This window comes from Eublepharis macularius, chromosome 4 (assembly GCF_028583425.1).
Source record: "Eublepharis macularius isolate TG4126 chromosome 4, MPM_Emac_v1.0, whole genome shotgun sequence".
NCBI lineage: Eukaryota > Metazoa > Chordata > Lepidosauria > Squamata > Eublepharidae > Eublepharis > Eublepharis macularius.
This window is the reverse complement of record NC_072793.1, coordinates 110,063,103-110,084,060: the sequence shown is the minus strand read 5'-3', so window position 1 is coordinate 110,084,060 and position 20,958 is coordinate 110,063,103. Positions and strand designations below refer to the sequence as shown.

At 41.7% G+C, this 20,958-nt stretch overlaps 2 protein-coding genes across 2 annotated transcripts in view; one reads left to right on the top strand and one right to left on the bottom strand.

Annotated features, from left to right (window-relative positions):
- Window positions 1–20,958, bottom strand: part of LOC129327000 (uncharacterized protein CFAP92-like) — a 73,739-nt gene that overhangs the window by 21,456 nt on the left and 31,325 nt on the right. The window lies entirely within an intron of this gene.
- EFCC1 (EF-hand and coiled-coil domain containing 1) overlaps window positions 10,533–20,958 on the top strand; it is a 93,959-nt gene continuing 83,533 nt past the window's right edge. The window contains exons 1-2 of the mRNA XM_054975361.1: window positions 10,533–11,255; window positions 14,214–14,623. Of these exons, the coding sequence (XP_054831336.1) occupies window positions 10,533–11,255; window positions 14,214–14,623 (1,133 nt within the window). The remainder of the gene's footprint in view (window positions 11,256–14,213; window positions 14,624–20,958) is intronic.

The window sequence follows — 20,958 nt, the reverse complement described above, 5'->3', positions numbered from 1 at the left end:
CCTTACTACGTGGTATATGAAGGTATGGGACCATTTGATCATGGAGAAGTTAACAGACAGGATGCAGTTACGAATGAATCCAGCCAAATCTTCAGATTTTTACGAGAAGTGGTTTCCTTTCCTAGATTTCCTCTCTAAGGAAAATCTACTCGTTACAAGGCTACCGTATTATGAGATCGTTAATCCGGAAATTTAATTTTGTGATTGAAACATAGCACTATATCTGTAGTAATTGAATCAATCTAGTTATAGTGTTGTATTGGAAATTTTATCACTACCACTATTGTTTAGTTATATAATCTTTGTTATGATAACATTGTACTGAAAAGTGGTCATTTCTTTATTTGTAATATTTTTTTCTTTAATAAAAAAAAAATATTAAAAAAAAAAAAAAAAACAAATGTCTTAGTACTTTTATACACTGTGCAGTTCAAAGAACTTGAAAGAAATTACCATGGCCAAGCAGATGTACAATAAAGCCAGACACTCAGGGATTGTCCAGCATCGCTGCAGGATCAGAAAGAAAATTACATGCGGCACTGGCTTATGTCTGCTTGTATAAACAGACGTCTGGTCCTTGATACTGACAGACCACACTACGTAAGCCCACTCAGATCTGTGGCTTGAGTGTAAAGAGGAGACAGATGATTTTAAGTTGCACAATATCATTTGGCAATAATAACCCTTATACATCTCTTTATTTAGGTCATCTGAACAGGGATTCCAAATGCTATTGATAACGGTTACCACAGCCATTTCATTCAGTAGACAAAGAGAAGCTGAAACACATTCGTGCGTTTAATGAGCAACACTTATAAGGAAATGTTTTATGACATTGGATAAAGATACAAATAACACAGAGAATATTATCTAATGGTAAGGTAGAATTTCAAATTCTTGGCTTCTGTTTATATGTCTGCTACTCACTTTAATCTTTTCCTTTGAAATATCTCATTGTAGCCTCATTTGTACAATGAAACTATTGTGAGTGTCATATAATATGTTCAGGCACTCAGACAAAAAATTGCTACAACAAGATAAAGTAATAAGAGCATAAAAAGCTTTTTCCTTGGTAGGGAAGCAACCCTATTCAATGTATTCTCATTAAATGTAGCACACTTGATTAAGAAATGATTTTGGCTTGTGAAACAGGAGACTCTTAAAAGATATGGTGAAACACTGAAGGTCCATATACACCAGTTTATTTCCTGGAATATATCCCAGGAATAGTTTTTTCACTAAATCCAAAGTAGAGTTACTATTTAGTGCGGAGGAAGGGAACGTCATCTTAAAAAGAAACTTGTTTCCACATAATGTTCTTCAATATGTTCAACTCATGGACTGGGAAGTTGAAGAAAAAACAATGATCTTTCTTCCCTCTCTGCATTGTCCATTCTTGAGGAGAGAAGGCAACTTGCCCTTGATGAAAGTACCTTCCTTCTCTATACATCTGCTGACAGGGAATTAGAGCTCCATCTTGTAGTTTTCTAGATGACCTAGGCTGGACATGTGATCTTTGGACAGTGGGGAAAGGGTTATATGGAAGTTGCTTAAGCCTGAAAAATCTATCTTAATGGATAAGACAATGAGACAATAGCTACCAAATTTCAAATGTTTTCCTCCATTACTATAAGTTTTAAGAAATGAGCACTATTTGTTTTGAGCCAATACTGACCATAGGGCTAGATTCTAGTATTGGAGCAAGGGGACAAAGTGCCTTCTTCTAAAGCCTGCGACTCTTTCAGTGCAATCCTAAATACACTGGGCCTGGGACTAAGTCCCATTGAATAGGCTTCAATAGGATTCTTACAGTGCAATCCTAAGAAGAGTTACTTCAGATTTCAATGGGTTTAGACTGGAGTAACTCTTCCTAGGATTGCACTTAGAAGACTTGCTCTCTTAGAGCACATATTCTGGTCTGCTTTGAATCAGAATGTCTTATAAGAACTAACTTAGTTACAAAAGCTGATATATTTAATAACATCAACATTCTGAACTGCTGCTTTCTGAATTCAGCGTCTCTGTGCCTTACAACATGTTGTTTTCATTTATTTCCTTAACAATGTTTTAAGCTCGTTTAATTTGCAGCTGGTATTACAACTTTCTAGCATTATCACATTCTTTGGCACCAGCTGTCATGCTGAAATAATCATTGCAACGCATTTTCACACCAGAGAAACTATGCTCTATGAAGCAACAATGGATGCCATACCATAATACTGGCAAAGTGATTTTGGCAAGAAAGATTATGGCATTTTATCTTTGTGTTGTTCAGCCATACTTTCAACAGGGTTGGAGGGCATTTACAGAATGCTATGTGTTCTGGCCTACTCTTGTCAAAATAAGCAATTCCTAACTCAAGAAAGTCTCACATGTTCTCTGACACTATTTGCTGCTTGAATTTGAATAACTATGTGGAGCATATCGATATATTGAAGTCCCTCTGCTAGAATTGTAACTGGTACACTAATCACAAGTGCATCTACAGTTTTTTGAAAGTGATTAGAACTGTAATAGAAAGGAACAGTTCAGGAGGGTGACTTTATAATGGAACAGATTTATAGTCTTGTATTCTGGGTATCTGCTTTTATAGCATTGTCTTCTATATTTGAAATTTAACTTTCTGCATTGATTACCACAATTTGTTGTTGGCATTATTTTCTAAATCTGTAATCCTTATGCTTTCTGATTGCATAATTTCATATTTTGTAATCCGCCTTGAGTCTCAGTGAGAAACGTGGGCTATAGATAAAATAAGGAAATAAAATACATACATTTCTTAAAGAAAAAAAACCCTTGTATCCTATCAAGAATTGACTAAATTGACTTCCTTTTGCTTACAGGCATGGTCTTGAACTGCTCCTTAAGAAGTATAGTGTTGACACTGATTGCTCTTAATTGGAATAAACATACTTTATCCTCAATAACACAATGGTACTCACGTGTTTTGGATCAAATCACCATTGAAAAAATGACAGGCAAGATTCAGCCTCTTGGAATATCCAACAAAAAAATGAGCTTTTATGAAAAATGGATGCCCTTCCTAGAGCATATTAGCAAATATGATATGCAACCTCCAAATCGTTTATATCATAATATCCTAAACCAATGATATCAGACAAATACGCTTTAGCAAAATGTTAAAACAGGTGTATTAGAATTAAGTTTAACCAATAGTTGATACACAACTATTTATAAAGCTTGTTCCTAGCAGTATGTGTAATTTTGTGTAATTTAATTTCTTTGCAATCTATTGATGTTTCTATACAACTGCAAAATTCAACAAAGTTTTATTGATTTTTTTTTAAAAAAAGAAGTGTAGTCTTGGAACTAGCAGAGAAGGTTTAGGGCCCAAAATGGCCTGGATTGGGGACCAAACAGCCAGGATCGGGGCCAAAATGTCCAGGATCGGGCTGGTACGGGGCCAGGGAGAGTTCCCCCGCATGGCAGTGGCCCATTCCAGGCCAGTTCGGCCTCAATCCCGGCCATTTCAGGGTTGTTCTGGCCATTTTGGGCCCATTTAGGGTCCAAAACGGCCAGGATTGGGGCTGAAACAGCCAGGAACAAGTCTATGCCAGGTGGGGGAACACTCCCTTGCCTGGCAGCAGCCCAATCATGGCTATTTTGAGCCCCTTTGGCCCAAAATGTGCAGGATCGGGCTCAAAACAGCCACGATTGGGCCTCTGCCATGTGGAGGAACACTGTCCCGCTGGGAAGCTGCCCAATCTTGGCCATTTGGGGCCCCTTTCAGCCATTTTGGTCCCAGTTCAGGGCAAAAATGGCCAGGATCGGGCCCAAAACTGCCAGGATCAGGCTGCTGCCCAGCAGGGGAGCGCTCACCCGTGTTGCAACATCCCGTTCCAGGCTGATCTGGGCCATTTCTGGCCTCTTTTGGCCCAATTTGAGCCCAGAACACCCCAGATCAGGCCCTAATGGCCAAGTTCGGGCTGCAGCCCTGCAGGGGAGTGCTCTCCCGTGTGGCAACAACCTGTTCCAGACTGATCTGGGCTGTTTTGGGCCCATTTTGGCCCAATTTGGGCCCAAAATGGCCAAGATCCGGCCACTGCCAGGCGGGGGAGTGATCCCCCATGGCAGAGCAGCCTATTACGGGCCAAATTGGACACCCTCATGGAGCACAGGGGTGCTCCCAGGGCAGCCACACCTGCATGATGGCATCACTTCCCGGAAGTGATGTCATTGTGCAGTCCTGGGAGTGCTTGTGCACTGCGCGTGCGCACATGTATTGAGAGGCACACCACCTCCTCCCAGGAATTGCCCCAGGTGAGAGTTCCCCCACCTCTTTCCCCAGAAAAAAAGCCCTGGTTGCTGGTGTTATGAGCCAGAGTTTTGTTTTGTAAAGCACAGTTCCTGTTTTTAAAACTTCTAGTGATTCTTTGCAATGCAGGACAGTTTCATGGAGAGTAATAGCTAAAAGTAATCAACATCTGGCCTTATGCTGACAGTGCCTTGCAGTCTTCATGAATGGTCACCTAGTCTGATGAATAAGGACGATGCAGGTGCAAAACAGGCACTTCTGTTTGAAATAGATCTCATTTTTAATTATGAATGTCTGGTAGGGAAATCCTTTACTGGGGCTTCGATACAATCAAATATTGCAAATTAGGACAATTTTGAAGGCATTATTTCTAAACTTTAGCAACATCACTAGTAGATCTGTGTTGTGTGAGCTTGTCCTTACATTACTCAGGGTTGCTGCAGGGTACAAACAAGATGTAAATACTCACTGGCTAGATCATTCTCACTGGGTGGATTTCAACATAACTGCCTCCAGCCTAACTACAATAATATAATAGTAAGAATAACTTGCCCTACAGCATTGTTATGAGAATGAATATAGATTTTTAGAAAACAATGCATGTTAGCATTGCTATATAAATTCATATGTTACACCTTCTGTATGCTAACTACTTGAAACTGGGACCATCTGTCACTGTTGCACATAAATAACTGTTTATATGACACAGCATCTGCATGGTTTAACCAGGTTCACATGCATCAATATAATCACTCTTTTCCAGAGGATTACGCTGAGTGATACCATTAAAATCAGCTGAACCACATGGGGGTCTGGAGAGCAGCTTCACACAAATGGCTTCTCATATGAATAAACAATTGCCCACACACTTTCAATTATAAGTGGCTACTATGGCACTAGCGTAACATATTTATCTAGAATAATGGCATCAGCAGTAACTTAAAGTTCACTCAATCGGTTTAAATCATTGCAAACCAAAGATACTTCAGTTCAGTTTGCCTCCTTGCCTGATGTCTTAAGAAGAAATGGTTCTTGACCAAATTCATATGGGAGGTATCATATATTCAATTAATATTTCTGCTACTATTAAAGATAGAATTTTAAATACGTACATATCTTGGATCTACCATCTGTCTGCCCTTTTTTGTCTAGTATAGCCAGTGACCTGAAGTATGCCTGTACAATATTCTATTATACAGATTGTGCTGTGCTGAATTTTTTTCAGATACAGAAGAATCCTATTATGGAAAGTAATCTAATTTTCTAATGATAGGGGGGCAAGACACCATATTTATACCAGGCTGTGTTCAGTTATTTAACAATTTCAATTTTTGAGACTGTCATATTGACCAGCATAGTTCCTTATTATTGACTGCATGATAAGTCAAAAATTTATCTTACTAATTATTCATCCTTTCTTTTTTTAAATCAGAAGAACAGATGGGCAGCTAGCAGTTCAACAAAAGCCCAGTATCCATCACCACAGTTTTAGTGTCTTTATTCCAGTGAGAAAACATGACCAAAAACTCAGTAGTCATTCAAGCAGAAAGTGCAGGTGTTGTGGTAAAATTTATAGCCTGGTAGAGATTTTGTTACTCTTTAAATCAATTATCTTCATGGGGAGACATTTTACTATTTAAAATAGCTGGAACAAACCAAATGTAATTGTCTCAACATCTGCCCCTAGGATCCTTCTGCTTTAGCTGTTTTCTGAGATCCTTTAAGTTAAGGCTTCCAAACAACAGATGTGACCTTTTTATATAAGATTGAGTGGCAACATTAAGAATGGATAAATACAGTTTATTAAAATGTTTATACTTTTCTCCATATTTTCCTTTAATACTTAATGTTATGCCACATGATACTTAACATAGAAATTGGTTGTAGGCATGAAGAGAATCTAAGAATTTAAATAAACATTTGACTACAAAAAGCAGTAGGCCCCTCAGTGGCAAGTGGCAGGCTATTCGGTAGCGGGAAGGCTTGGCACCACAGCACCAGGTCTTCCCATCACTGACCAGCAAAAGCCCTGAGACAGCAGGAAGGCCTGGCACCATGGCACCAGGCCTTCCCACTGCCACACTGGGACTTTCTGGGGCTCAAGGAGGTAGTGGGGAGGAAAACCATTTTGCCCCTGCTCACTTCTTATTCCCACGTACAGCACATGCATGGCGTCCTGTGCATGTGTGGGGATAAGAAGTGAGACGTCAGCAACACAATTTGCCTTTTATATATTTTGCCTTGAAAATCCCTCTTCCCACCCCAGCTTTTTATGAAACTTGTGGTGGTGTTACTGTTTTCTTCAGCCCTTTGAAGTCTGTGCAATTCCTCTCTTTAGAGGCTGGAATATAATAGAATATCACAAGGGAAGCTTGCAGTCCCATCCTTTGCAGAGTTAGAATTCAGTCCCCACTCATCTTGTTCTGTGTGCGTGTTATGTGCAGTCAAGTCACTTCCAACCATAGGCAATTAAAATCCCCCTAGGTATCTGACAAAGGGAGCTCTGACTCTTGAAAGCTCATACTCTATAAATCTAGTTTGTCATTAAGATGCGACTGGATCCAAATCATGCTCTTCTACTGCAGACCAACATGGCTACCCACAGCCTACACAGTGTAGGTTAATACAATCCATGGCTGGGACATGCAATAAACAATACAATAGGGTATAGAGAGCAGAAATCTGAATGTAAGCATAAATCTGAAAATGGAACCAAAGCACTTCTGAAACAAAACACAAGCAATCTGACATGACATATTGAAAGTGAAATCCTAAGCAGAGTTATGCCAGTCAAAGCCCATTGAAATCAATGGGTGTAAACTGGCATAACTCTCCTTAGGATTTCACTGTGAGTGGAGTGGAAACTAAGTAGTAGAAGCATACCTACATCAACAGACAGTTCTCAGTAGTATAGTCTACAGTACCTCTATCACAAGCATCTCTTAGAGCCATTTCCTCACAACTAGAGATGGGCATGAACCAGGAAAAAAACGAACTATCCGGTTCATGGTTCATCACGTTTCACAAACTACAAACGTTCATGAACCTGCCCTGGTTCACGAATTGGTTTGTTTTGGTTCGTGAAAATGTCACTTCTGGGCCAGCAAACTACCACTTCTGGATCAGCAGAAGGTCACTTCCAAGTCAGCAGAAGGTCACTTCCGGGTTAGCAGAAGGTCTGCAGGAAGTCCATCCTCTGTTGCCTAGGAAACTGATTGATCGGCACCAGGCTGTCTGGAGTGATTAACAGAAAAACAAACCAAATGAACCGGCCTAAAATTTGTGGTGGTTCGTCAGAAATGGGATCTGATGAACCACTGGTTCACGAACCACAAACCAGCCTGGTTCGTCACAATTTTTGGTTTGTATTTTGGTTCATGCCCATCTCTACTCACAACATATCCTATTACCTGTTGAGGCATTTTGAGGCAGAAGTGGGTATCAAAAGATGTGCCTTGGACTGATTTAAATAATTTCTCATGAAATGGACTCAAAGGGTTGCTGTTGGAGACCAGTTATCTTCCATGTGGGAATTATCTTACGGAGTTCCACCACTTGTTCTTCAATTCCTATATACAGCCTTTAGAAAAAAATCATTCATAATTATGGTATATGATAACATCAATAAGAGGATGACTCCCAGCTCTATATCTCACTATCCAGATCCCTTGGTAATGCAGTAGAGGTCTTAAAGCCGTAGTCAAACAGCTGAAAGCAAACAAATTGAAAATGAACCCAGACAAGACAGAAATGATGCTGGTTGGGAAGGCAGAGATCTTGAAGGACATTGTGCTCCCCACTTTCAATGGGGTTCAGTTGACCTTTGCAGACTCAGTTGACTCTAGGGATTATCCAGTACTAGAGAAGCGTTATCATAGAGTCAAAAAATCCCTTCTACAAACTTAGTCTAGCTTGGAAGATGGCTCCGTACTTGACATGGCCAGTCTGGCCACCTGAATCCATGCCATGGTAAGATTGATACTTGGCTACTGTAATGTATTTTACATAAGGCTCTCAATGTCAGCTCTGAGACTCCATCGGGTGCAGAACTCCATTGTTCAGTTATTATCAGGAGTTACGTGGAACATGCATATTACTCCCATTTTGTAGCCAACTCATACCCATAGCTGCCCATAGTTACCAGTCTCAATTCAAGGTATCAGCTATCACATACAAAGGCCCTTCATGGCCTTGGTCTCTCATAATCTGTATGACCACCTCTCTTCCTATGCTCTACTTTCTGCAGGTGCAACCCTACATATGGGCACAACAATGCCCATATGTGTGCATTCTCTGTTGTGGCCCCCACCTTTTGGAACGGCCTGTCCAAAGAGGTCAGGAAAACTCCCACTTTTCTAATTTTCTGCAAACTGGGTAAAACTGAATTGTTCAGGAAGGTTTTCTTACACAGGTGATAGGACTGTTCTGTAAGGAAATGGTTCAGAGATGCATTCAATCAGGGATAAGGGCTGTCACTGTAAGCATACTCCTACTGTTTATATATTTCACACTATTTTATGTTTTGTTTCAGCATTGGTTTTTTTTCAGCTTTGCACTGGATTTCTGCTTGTTTTCAAATTTCTGCTCTCTTACCCTATTGTTTTTTACTGAATGTCCTGGCCAATATTCGTATTGACTTATACTATTTAATCCATCTTGAGTCTCAGTGAGAAAGGTAGACTATAAATAATGTAAATAAATGAAATAAATAAATACATTTGTCCCCCCCCCCCCCGCCACGCACACATTTTGCCATGGTGAGAATTAAGACATATTGAGAAGCAGAGGACCCACAAAGGACTTGTGGGGGGCAGCTCATTTTCCCTCACCCACTATGTCCTCTTTCTGTTCCCTGAAAGCCCCCTTCTCTTCTTCCCAATAACTAGCCAACCTAACTTTGGTGTAGTGGTTTGTATAGCCAGTTTGGTGTAGTGGTTAAGAGAATGGGACTATAATCTGGAGAACTGAGTTTGATTCCCCACTCCTCCACTTGAAGCCAGCTGGGTGACCTTGGATCAGTCACAGCTTCTAGCTCTCTCAGCCCCACCCACCTCACAGGGTGTTTTGTTGTAAACCGCTCTGAGTGGGTGTTAAGTCATCCTGAAGGGCAGTACATAAATTGAATGTTATTATTATTATTTATTATCTCGCCCCCATTTTCAACTTTCTCTCCTGTCCTGCCCCTGACAAATCCCTCTCTGGGAGAACTATGGTTTTACGTATCTACAGATGGGCCTTGTTGAGAATTAGATATAATTATATCATTTATAATATGTTATCCTTTGTAGTCCACCTCAGGAACCTTTGGGATGTTGGGGAAAGCAAAATTATTTAAAATACATTATGCTTCGATTCAGAACATTCATGATATTTAAGAAATGGTGGGAAGAACAGAAGGAAGCAGGAAAAGGGGAGAGGCTACAGGGGCAAGGAAGGGGACATGGTGGGTGAGGGGGAAATGTCATCTGCAAGTCTTTATGGAGCTCCCACTTGTTCTATTCTAATACAGATAATTAACTATTAATTAATTAACTATTAACAAAACAGTACCAGCTTTCAAGGTATTTTTTTGATAGGCGGGTAGCTAGGTGGTGATCTGATAGAAAACAGCCTAGACGGCAAAGTTTCTCTTGGCACAAACTAGATCCATTTAGGTTTAAAATGGTAGTGCCATTTAGCCATCATCGCTCCAAGCCATTGATAGCTTTATCCATCCTCTAGGAATTTGTCTAGCTCTTTCAAAGCCTAGTCTAGTGACCTTCACCACATTTTGTAGCAATGAGTTTCATAGGTAAATTGAGTGCTGTGCGAAGAAGCACTTTATTTTCTCTGTCAAACGAAATAACTGATTTAAGCCTCACATGTACAGAAACAGATATGTTAGATGTATCTTAACTGTATTGTTTTTCTAACCACTAGCAGCTTTTATCTTTCGAAAAAAGTTTAAGGCAAAAGTTTGAGGGCGAAATAGTTCGATTCAGCCTCCCCTCCCCCAAGGAAGAGGATACTTATATCACGGTTCCGCTCCTGAGGGAATCGCTGACTGAGGGGAGCCCAAATAACTGAGGAGAACGCGCCCACCTCCTTTGCTCCAACGGAGCCCTTACTGAGGCCGGAGCGGGGCTGTGTCCCGTTGCCAGGGCAGGGCTGAGCGGGGAAGGAGGCGTGTCCGGAGAGAGCCGCCAGTCGGCCGGCTGCGGGAGTGGCGAGGCGCGATTCAAACGGGGAAGCATGGTTGCAGAGGGCGGCGGGCGCGATGGAGCCGTCTGACGCCGGGGACCCCTACAGCCGGCCGGCCCGCCGGACTCAGTGGCTGGTCAGCGCCCTGGCTTACCACTATGGGCTAGACCGCGGCGTGGAGAACGAGATCGTCGTGCTGGCCACGGGCTTGGACCAGTACCTGCAGGAGATCTTCCACCACCTGGACTGGGAGGGAGAGGGCAGGATCCCCGGCGAGGACTTCCAGACCCTCTGCCAGGTACTGGGGCTACTGGGAGCGGAGGAAGAGGCGGCCGCCGACCCAGAGGAGTGCGGCGGCCTGTGCGAGGACCTCTCGGCCGACCTGACCTTCCGCCAGTTCCATGCCAAGCTGTGCGGCTACTTCAGCACCAAGGCCGGCTGCCGGGCGCAGGGTCAGGGCGCGGGGGTGGCCCGGCTGCCGGTGGGCAAGGAGAGCGAGCACATCGAGACCCAGATCCGCCTCCGCAGCCCGCTCCGCCGCCGCAGGGAGAAGGCGGCGGCGGGACGCTGCCTGGGCGGCCGGAGCGGCGGCGGCAGGGCGCGGGGGGCTGCCTCTGCGCCGCCTTCCCCGCCGCCGCCAGGCGCGTGCTCCAGGGAGTGCTATGAGGAGATCGTGGCGCTGGAGCAGGCCGAGGACCGCATCGCCAAGCTCGAGGAGGAGAACGCCAGCCTGCGCGAACTGGTGGAGGACATGCGGGCGGCTCTGCAAAGCAGCGACGCCCGGTGCTTGGCGCTGCAGGTGAGCGGAGAGGGCAGCTCGCCTTTGGGACGGGGGAGGCTGTCCTGGTGTAGAGGGTTAATGGGATAAACGTTCGCCAGAGACTTGCCCAGATGTGCGTCTGCCATGCGAAAAGCACCTCCTGGAAGAGTGCCTCTGGGAATGTACAGAGGGCCTTTCTGTGAATCGCCCGAACCAGCTCTTACGCTTGCTGCAGCTAAACGGCAGGAAGCCCGAGGAATCTTGCTTTCCTCCCCTCCCCTTTTAAAACACAGCAATTTAGCACTCCTCTGCCCAGTGTAGTGAAATTGCTCTGCAGTTCAGGGGGAGATGTCTTGAGAGTAACAGGTCAGAAATCAGATTCAAAGGCCCTGGATTTGAGTGGCAAGAGATGGTTGTGGAAGTTATCACTGTGGTAGAGGGAGAAAACAGACCATTTTCAAGCACGCATCAAAAGTTTGGAACACAAGCTGTGCTTGCATAAGTGGCTGTTCCGTAAGTGGAAGAATTTTATAATGTTAGCAGAGATGATGAAGCAGAGTTATTTCTCTCTCTAGAATTTAGGATCACCACATAAGATAAAGAGGGTAATTTTAAATATATATAATTCATGTTTATTGAAATATTTCTACCCTGACTTTCTCTGTGGATGCAAAGCTAATGAGTGCTAACAGGCACACAATACAATACATTCAGAAAAACAGCAGCAATAAAAACATGAGCTGGACTGGAAAGAATACAATTAAATTCTGTATTAATTCAGCCATTCCCAAGCAGTTCCAATGAGCCACAGTTGCCACTCAGAAGAAGGCCCTCTTAAAGAGGGCCACTTTACATGCCCTTCTAGGAATGGAGACTGGGGTACCTTTGAGCCTCTGGAAGGCTGTTCTGTATGGGTTGTCCAGTGACCACATATGCCTTTGAGCAGGCAGAGGAAGCGGGGACCGAGCTGTGAAGGAGGAGGGGACCAGCAGAATGTAACTGTCAGATGAGGTTGTAACAGGTGATGCATTCCTTGTCTGCATATGTGGAATGCATATGCACTTCTTATTAGCAACACTCATACCTGCATAAAAAGGGAAGGAGTACCATTCTGGCCTGTTGTGCCTGCATGCACGTGTGATTAGTTCAGGAGTTAAGAGATTACTCCTAGGTAATCTTCACTTGAAAGCAGGCTATACGGTGTCTTACAGTTTGGGGTTGTTTTATTTATTTATATACCTGCCTTTCTTCCCAGTGGTGACCCAAAGCAGCTTACATTATTCTGCTCTCCTCCATTTTATTCTCCCAACAACCCTGTTAAGTAGGTTGGGCTGAGAGAGTGTGACTGGCCCAAGGTCACCCAGCAAGCTTCCATGACAGAGCAGGGATTCGAACCTCCGTCTCTCAGATCCTGATCTGTCACTGTCACTGCTGTACCATGGTGGCTTTGAGATACCCAGTGAAAAAGTGGGGGAGAAATCAAGTTTGTCTGTTTCTTTCATTCCTAGAAGTGCAAATGTCATTTCCATATTGGGAATCTTCCTTAAAGTTTGAAAGTTGAGTTTAATTTTATGCTGTAAGGGACTGAAAGTTCATTGGAGTTTGTATTACTTAAGGCAACTGTATGGAAATTGCTTTGTTTTTTTCCTTTTAAGATTCAGAACAAACATGCTGCTAATTACTTGGGGTCATTTCTGAAATCTTGTGAGTCTTTGGCAAAAGATCAGCACATGTGATGAACAATTCAGTCAAATACATTCCTTAACACTGAACGTATTAAAATGGCTGTGAGTTTAAAGGAGTACACTTAGGATGGAGCAGCTGGACAGATTCATTTGAAACTTGTTGCACTTGCTTCCAATACTTCTTGTAGCTCAGCTTGTTTGTTTGCTTTCATCTCATGTACAGGTATTTTTTGCCAGACTGACATGAATCCAGATGGGTTGTAAACTGATTGAACTTGATCCAGTCAAAGGTGCATTTAAATCACATTGATGGAAACTTTGAAAGCATGTGCTGAAAATAGAACTTACTTTTGTATAAGGGTTTGGGTGGAAAAGGCAGAGGAGTCAACAAAATTTTCACAGTAAAACAGGTATTGGGAAAAACTTCATAAAGGTACCTTGACTGTTGACTTTAATGAGGTTGGCAAGCTTTTTAGTGTGACAATATTGTAACACTTTCAAATTAATGTACAACCTCCCTGCTTTTTAGGCTGGACCATAGACCAAAGTCTGCAATCCACTATAGAGTAAAGCAAGCTTTAGGGTTATTGTTTTCAGTAGTCTGAAATGTAGACCTTACTTCCTAGAAATACAATAATGGATGTATTTTGCCATACTTTTCTCTAACACAATTTATATTTTATATAATAATTTTTGCAATGAACAGTGTGGATATGATGAGTGCAAAGTTGGGACTTGTATCTTGTCACTAGTGTACCCGTGTACAGTACTGTACAGTCAAGACCTTGATTTAAGACACGCATGTACACACATCCTTGCTTAAAAATACTATTTGGAAATTAAGTCCCTTGTTTTCAATCAAAGTTTCTTCTTTCCTAGAGTATGGATTGCTTTAAAACATTTTAAAAATACATTTGTTCTCATTACTTGTTCAGGAAAAACCTCTGTGTTAAGTGGCCCTTACCCTCTTTAAACAAGCTAAGGGCCACTTAACACAGCAGTGTTTCCTGAATAAAAGTTAATGCTCCTCCTTGCAAAAGCGTATATGTCAAAAATGTGTGGGTGGCAACAGGATGAGTGGCTTGTTTGTTCTGGGATACATGTGTATCAGCTTCCCATCTGAAATAGACAAAATAGTCACTTAAGTATTAATGCTCTAGGAACAATAAGGATTTGCACACAGTCATCCATGTCTTCTTCATAGTATTGCTGAAAATAAAAAAATCACAGTCTGCAAGAACGTTGAAAACAAACGTGCATTGTTACTTTTGCTTCTAAATGCCATTTCTCCCTCTGCCACTGTTGTTTGTAGGTAGGATTGTGGAAAAGCCATGCTAACCATAAGAAAAATGGGACCTGCTTTATACGTAACCGAAGGTTATTAACACAGAGACAGTCCCAGACTTCCAAGTGCCTTCAAAGTGTTCTAAAGGAAGTTGAACTAATCCGGAGTTCTAGGGATGGACAAATTGAAGAAGCGATTAGGTTTAGTCAAGAACTGGAAAAAGAGCTGAGGGATTCTCAGGAAGCTGTGGTCTCCCTGGAGGACAGTAATCGCAGCCTAAAGAGGGAGCAAGCTGAAATGAGAAAGAAGGTTGAAGAAGCAAGGCAGGCAGTCCTCAACAGCCTTGGAAAAGTAAAACAGCTTGAAACTAAAGCCAGTGAAGTGCCACAATTACAAATATATATCAAGCAACTGGAATCAGAACTGCAATACTACAGGTAAGCCTCAAGCTGTAGAATAAATATACACCAGACCTGGAATTTAAAAGTGGTTTGCCAAGAGGGTTATGACTGTAGTCTGAAATGCAGTGAGTAAAGAATAAGGCTGTATGTAGTTTTTTTTTTCTTAGCAGGGACTCAGAGAAAAACTTATCTCCCTTCTACTTAATGCCACAGTAAACATGATTTAATGGTAACTGCAAGACCATCAAAGAAAAGTCCAACATTCCCTTGACAAAAACCAGCAGATGTTAACAATCTCATTTAGAAGACATCATTAATGGTATTGTGGGAGTTGATGTTTAGAAAGGGTACCATATAATCTAATGGAAGAAGTCATTTAAAAAAACAGCTGGTTATCAATCAGGACATTCAGTATACAGTTTACATTTTAGTTTGAAATAAGTATGTTGCATAGCACTAGCCATTAGGATTTTTCTTGTTTGGTACCCTGTGATTTTTCTTTATGTTTTTCTACAGAATATTTTAGGCCATGTTTCTAGAGTCTCTCCCTGTGGGATGTAATTACACAGTTTTTTTTTTTAAGGTGAGCCAGCTTCGGCTTTGTAGAATAATTTTACAACTACACTACATTTATAGTCTAACAGTGCAATTTTATGCGAAGTTACTCCGGTCTAAGCCCATTGAGGTAAATTGAATTAGACAGAAGTAACTCTGCATAGGATTACGTGGTTATCCATTTCAGTCAATAGCGTTATTTTGGAGTAGAAACTCAGTTAAACAGAACTCAAGCTTTTAAAAAAATCTGCTATTTATAATTTAAAAATATGTTATCATAACTGCATCTACTAACAAAAACAGCAGTAAAATTCACACTACTTTTCTAGTTTTGCATATAGGTTTGATTCATTTTTCCACTTCTATAATCCATGGAAGGAGTCACCAACATTTTTGAGCGTGCAGCCACCTTTGGAATTGTGACACAGGGTAGTGGGTGGAACCACAGTGTGGCAGCTGTTGGAGGCAGAGCCAATCACAAAATGTCAGGAAGTGGGGTTATACATAACTCTGACAGCAATACTTTAGCCTTTCAAGGACAAGCTCCATTTAATAGGATGCCTTTTAAAATGAACATACTGTTTTAAAATATTTTCTTGCTTATGCACACCTTATCTTTAGTCATACAGTGAAAATGGTTGTGCTGAGGTGGCAACTACTACCAAAAATATTTTTTTTAAATATGTTCAACCAATCAAATTTTCAGTGGCCATTCAGAAGCCCTTCTGGGTAAAACCCCCACCTGGCTCTGAGCACTTTCTAAAAACACTTGGTGAGTGCAAGGAAAGGTGTCGGTGGGTGCCATGTTGGGGACACCTGATCCATGGTGAAATGAGCAAAGTAATCTTGAGAAAGAGGGTCATGTTTCATAAAAGTTTTTTTTTACAGCATAGTACTATGCATACTTAGAAATAAATCCCACTCTTTTAATGGTACTTACTCACTATGTAAATGTATTTAGGATTACAGCATAAAGTGCAATCTTTTACATGTTTTCTGGGAGTACAGCTCACTCAATTCAACACTGAAATTTACTTCCACATAAAATTGAATTGCACTTTACTTTTTAAAAGAATACTCAAAACAAATACTTACAAAGGCAACACAGTCATAGAAACTGCAACAAAACTCAATTAAATTAAAATATGAAAACACAAATTAGTATATAATCAGTATAAACTCTCATAATCATTAAATCTCATCTTAATTTACCATCTGAAGCAATTATCCAGCTGGTAATACCAACCAAAATGAAAGTTTCATAACACAATGATGAAACTGGGCAGGGGAAGGGGCTCAGAAAATCTCCCTAGGGTAGGATCCCCACAACAGGAGAATATACCACTATAAAGGCCTGCCCTGAGCCCCGGTAGATTGAGTAACAGAAAAAAGAGAAAACATGAAGTAGGGAAGCTGCAGATGATCCCAGAGAATATAAGAAGGGACATAAGGAAAAGGCAGCTCTTAAGATTCATCATGAGAGCAGTTTAAAGGACTTACCTCAGTTCAGGCCATAAAAGATCCTTTACATGCTATCAAAATTCTACACAGAAGGCACTTACCTGAAGGAACTGACACCTCATATAGCCTGTTTGCCTTTCCAGCCTGTAGCAAATCTTTTGTGTTTTAAGTCATGCATATTATAAGAATCGCATGTTAATTTCAAAATACAAAGGCCTGTGGAGTAGTCTTTATTCTATGACTGAGTTGGAAATAACACTAAGCCTCTTTGGCCCAAATCACACATGCAGCCTTTTTATTTCCAGGCATACTTTAGAATGGGAGCCCCGCTAGATCCACTAATGGAAAATAGTGGGAAATCACATTGATCTGCAGAACTTGGTTCCTGTGTTACTATGTGGTTCCTTTTAACAAACTCCCCCCCCCCCCTTTTAATCAATGCAGCTTCCAGTGCTGCACTTTCACAGCAGGAGGTCAGTGCATCAGGAGTGGGATTCTTAACTTTCTTCCCTCTACACGGTTTTCCTATTGAAAATTTCCACCCCACCACTTGAAACCACTAATTGTTCTAAGAAGTGGTAATTTTTGGTAGCAGTAATGTGTATGTCCGTGGGTACTGGGTCTATGTTGCTTTGGGGAGAAGCAGAAAGGGATGAAGGCTTTTGAGAAATCTGCTCCTGTAACATATACAACCCAGGCCCCTAATACTTTCAAACCTGCAGCCACTAGGAAAACTGGCCTGGGGAGGAAGTATGTGTACAAGTTTGATACGTTTCATTTTTTTTAGGTTTCTGCTATCATATATATGAATTGGCATATTTACTTGCACCACCATGCAGTATGCCTTGCAATGTAACTCTCACTCACGGGTTTGTTACAAATGTTGGCACCTCCATCTTCAGCAGCTATTAGCAGGATGGTGCCCTGGTCCATCTGCTGGCACAATCAGAAGTATGGTGGGGTGGGAATTCCCAGGGCAGAGCATTTTCAATGATGGCAAACACAAGTGCTGATGCCTATATATTTGCCCAAGTACAGTCAGGAAAATGGCAGAGACAGAAGGCTCAAATCCACCCCCCCCCCCACACCTTGAAATTTGGTCCTAATCCGAATGGGGCCCTTGCATGTCCAGTTTTTCATGAAGAAAAGCTCTACGATCTCAGATCATGGAACTGCCAGCATCTTGTTCTGCTGAGTGCGGAACTCCCATTGGTTGAAATTTTAGGCTTGGAGTATAAGGCAGGTAAAGGTAAAGGTAGTCCCCTGTGCAAGCACCGAGTCATTACTGACCCATAGGGGGATGTCACATCATGACGTTTTCTTGGCAGACTTTTTGTTACAGGGTAGTTTGCCATTGCCTTCCCCAGTCATCTACACTTTACCCCCAGGAAACTGGGTACTCATTTTACCAGCCTCAGAAGGATGGAAGGCTGAGAGCCTCGCTACAAGTGACATTTTACACATGAAGGACACTTGATCATTTTCACAAGTCTTTCTGGGAACTGAAGTCCCTCTCCCCCACCCCTTTCCCTTCTGTTCCTTCCCCTCTCTGTTAGAATGGCTGCCTAAAGAGACAGAGAAAGCCTATGGCAACAGCAGCTTTTGCAAATCGTCTTGCTCGGGGAGGGGGGGAATGCTCTGGAGAAAGCTGAGAAAGTTGCAGCTGCCTGCCCCCAAAGATCGTTGAGAGCAGGCTTGGTGACTGGAAGAACGATTTGCAAAAACTGCTGTTGCCGCAGGCTTTCTCTGACTTTTCAGGCAGCGATTCTAACAGTTCTAACAGAGAGGGGAAGGACACTAGGACTTCACCGACATGTCAGCTTTCTCCAGAGCATCCCCCACCCCCCAGCAAGACGATTTGCAAAAGCTGCTGTTGCCGTAGGCTTTCTCTGTCTTCTTCAGGCAGCCATTCTAACAGAGAGGGGAAGGAACAGAAGGGAAAGGAGTGGGGGAGAGGGACTTCAGTTCCCAGAAAGACTTGTGAAAATGATCAAGTGTCCTTCACGTGTAAAATGTCACTTGTAGCGAGGCTCTGAGTCAACCTTGAGCCGGCTAGTTGAACCCAGCTTCCGCCAGGATTGAACTCAGGTCATGAGCAGAGCTTGGGCTGCAGTACTGCAGCTTACCACTCTGTGCTACGGGACTCTAGGAGTACAAGGTAGTACAGTAAATATTGTTCCATTTATAGCATTCTAAAAAATAAATGTGTTACTACATACTGGATTTGACTTGACAGCACTTTACATAAACACATACTGGATTACTTCCTCTAAAATATAATGAATGAATGGGTAATGGATTCCATAGATTTCAAAGGGACACGGGGTCAAACCACTCATTGTGTTCTGGCCTATATTGATTTTTTCCCAAATGTAGCCGCATGGATCGTTTTGGAGAGGAGAACAGACTACTGTTTTCCTGCTGAAAACAGGTACCCACAAGCTTTTTGTATCCTTGCTTGGAAAACAATATATATATATATTGTTGCTTGGTGGGATGTGTGCATGTGTGGACGTGGATTTTCTTCATCAGGAAAACAGGGAGGGAAAGGATGTAAGATACCTCCTCCCCATCTCATGCCATTCACTTTGTGGAAAATACAGACCAAGCAGCTGCCATTTGCAAACAAGAAAATATTTAAAAATGAATATAGAAGAAAACATAATGTGTAGTAGTAAGCACACAAAATTACATGCCAAGTTGGGACCAATCAGTGGAAGTAAAGTATTTACTTGTTCAGTTCTTGGTCCATTGTGCTCTACAGAGGAAACAAGATTCTGACCTTACAAGCTTGAACATGGTGAGGCTTTCACTCTTCTAATGCCAACCCAGGGCACTTGGATCTCAGTCTAATTTAAAAGCAACCTTGATAGTGGATAATAATAATTTTGTATCTGGTAGCCACTAAACAGGCTTTCACTGAAGATGAGGAAAATCAGAAACCAAAGCTAGATGTATGATGAAGCAATTGAATGAATGGCTTTACAGTTTTTAATATAACTGGGAGCTCACTTTACATTTTTTTTAATAATGAGAACAATTACAGCATTAATTTGTATGGGATACCTTAGGCTATGTGTGTAACAATACTCTGACCAGGCATGTAGAATCTCAGACAGCCCGATTGTGAAGAAGACAGGGAGGACTACAGGCCAAAGGTCTTTTGGGTCCTGTGTCATCTAATTTCTTGGTTCACATCATCAAAATGAATCAGCAGGAACAAATGTAAGCACCTAGAATAAGCTGAGTGAGACCCTTAGTCTGGCATCAGTGTCAATAAGTTTAATGATCTGTCCTGGGGCTTAGCGGGGAGGAGGTTTAAGAAGACATTCCGAACCTTCATTGAATTGCTTCATTGAATTGCATGGGTACAGCATGAGTTCACCATAGTCCTTTTCAGGGGTGTCTAACTAGGAGTACTTTGTTGATGCTATACAAGATCCTTCCAATATGCACAATCATCATCTTGGCACCACATGTATTTTCCATCTTTAGTACATGGCAGTACATGGCTACTCTATTTTTTTTTTAGGGTTTGCTTTTGTACATACCAAAGCTGAAAAATATGTGTTGTGCCCTATTCAGACAAAATGGTGATTGTACAAATTGGAAGGATCACAGGTAGCATGCAGGATTGAATATTCCCATACATAAATTTTGAAAAGGACTTATATTGTGGCTTGATTCTGAACTAATGCATATTTAATCGTCTGTACTTTAACAAGATAATAGTACCAGAATCATGGCATGTTGTCTCTGAATTCACAACAACATTTGATTTATATACTGCCCTTCAGGACAACTTAACGCCCACTCATAGTGGTTTACAAAGTGTGTTATTCTTATCAGTTGAATATATCCTGGGAATCTTGGCTATTGTTCGTAGTTCTCATGGTCTTCTTAGTTATAATATAATGTAAAAGTAAGAATTTCCCCAGATTTCTGCTTTTCTGAGCGCATTTGTTCGTTGTTGCATCTAACTGAGCAGACGCAGGCCAGCCTCAAAGAGATACGTTCAAGTTTTAGGACCCTGTGAGCTCCTCCTCACAGCGCATGCATGGCTTGTTTCCCACCAAACAAAATAATGTAAGGTGGAACTCCCCCTTGCTCCCTCAGTTCTTCTTTTGCTGCTGTCAACAGAGGTTCTTCTCTTCCTTCCCTCCATTTTCTGATTTCTTCTAATCTGTGAGTTTATGGTTCCTTTCTTCCTAATGCATATTCAATTATCTAACAAGATAATAGTACCAGAATCATGGCACATTGTCTTTGAATTCAGTTTAATATATCCTGGAAATCTTGGCCATGATTCATACTTCTCATCATCCTCTTAGTTCTAATATGTGGAAGTGAGAATT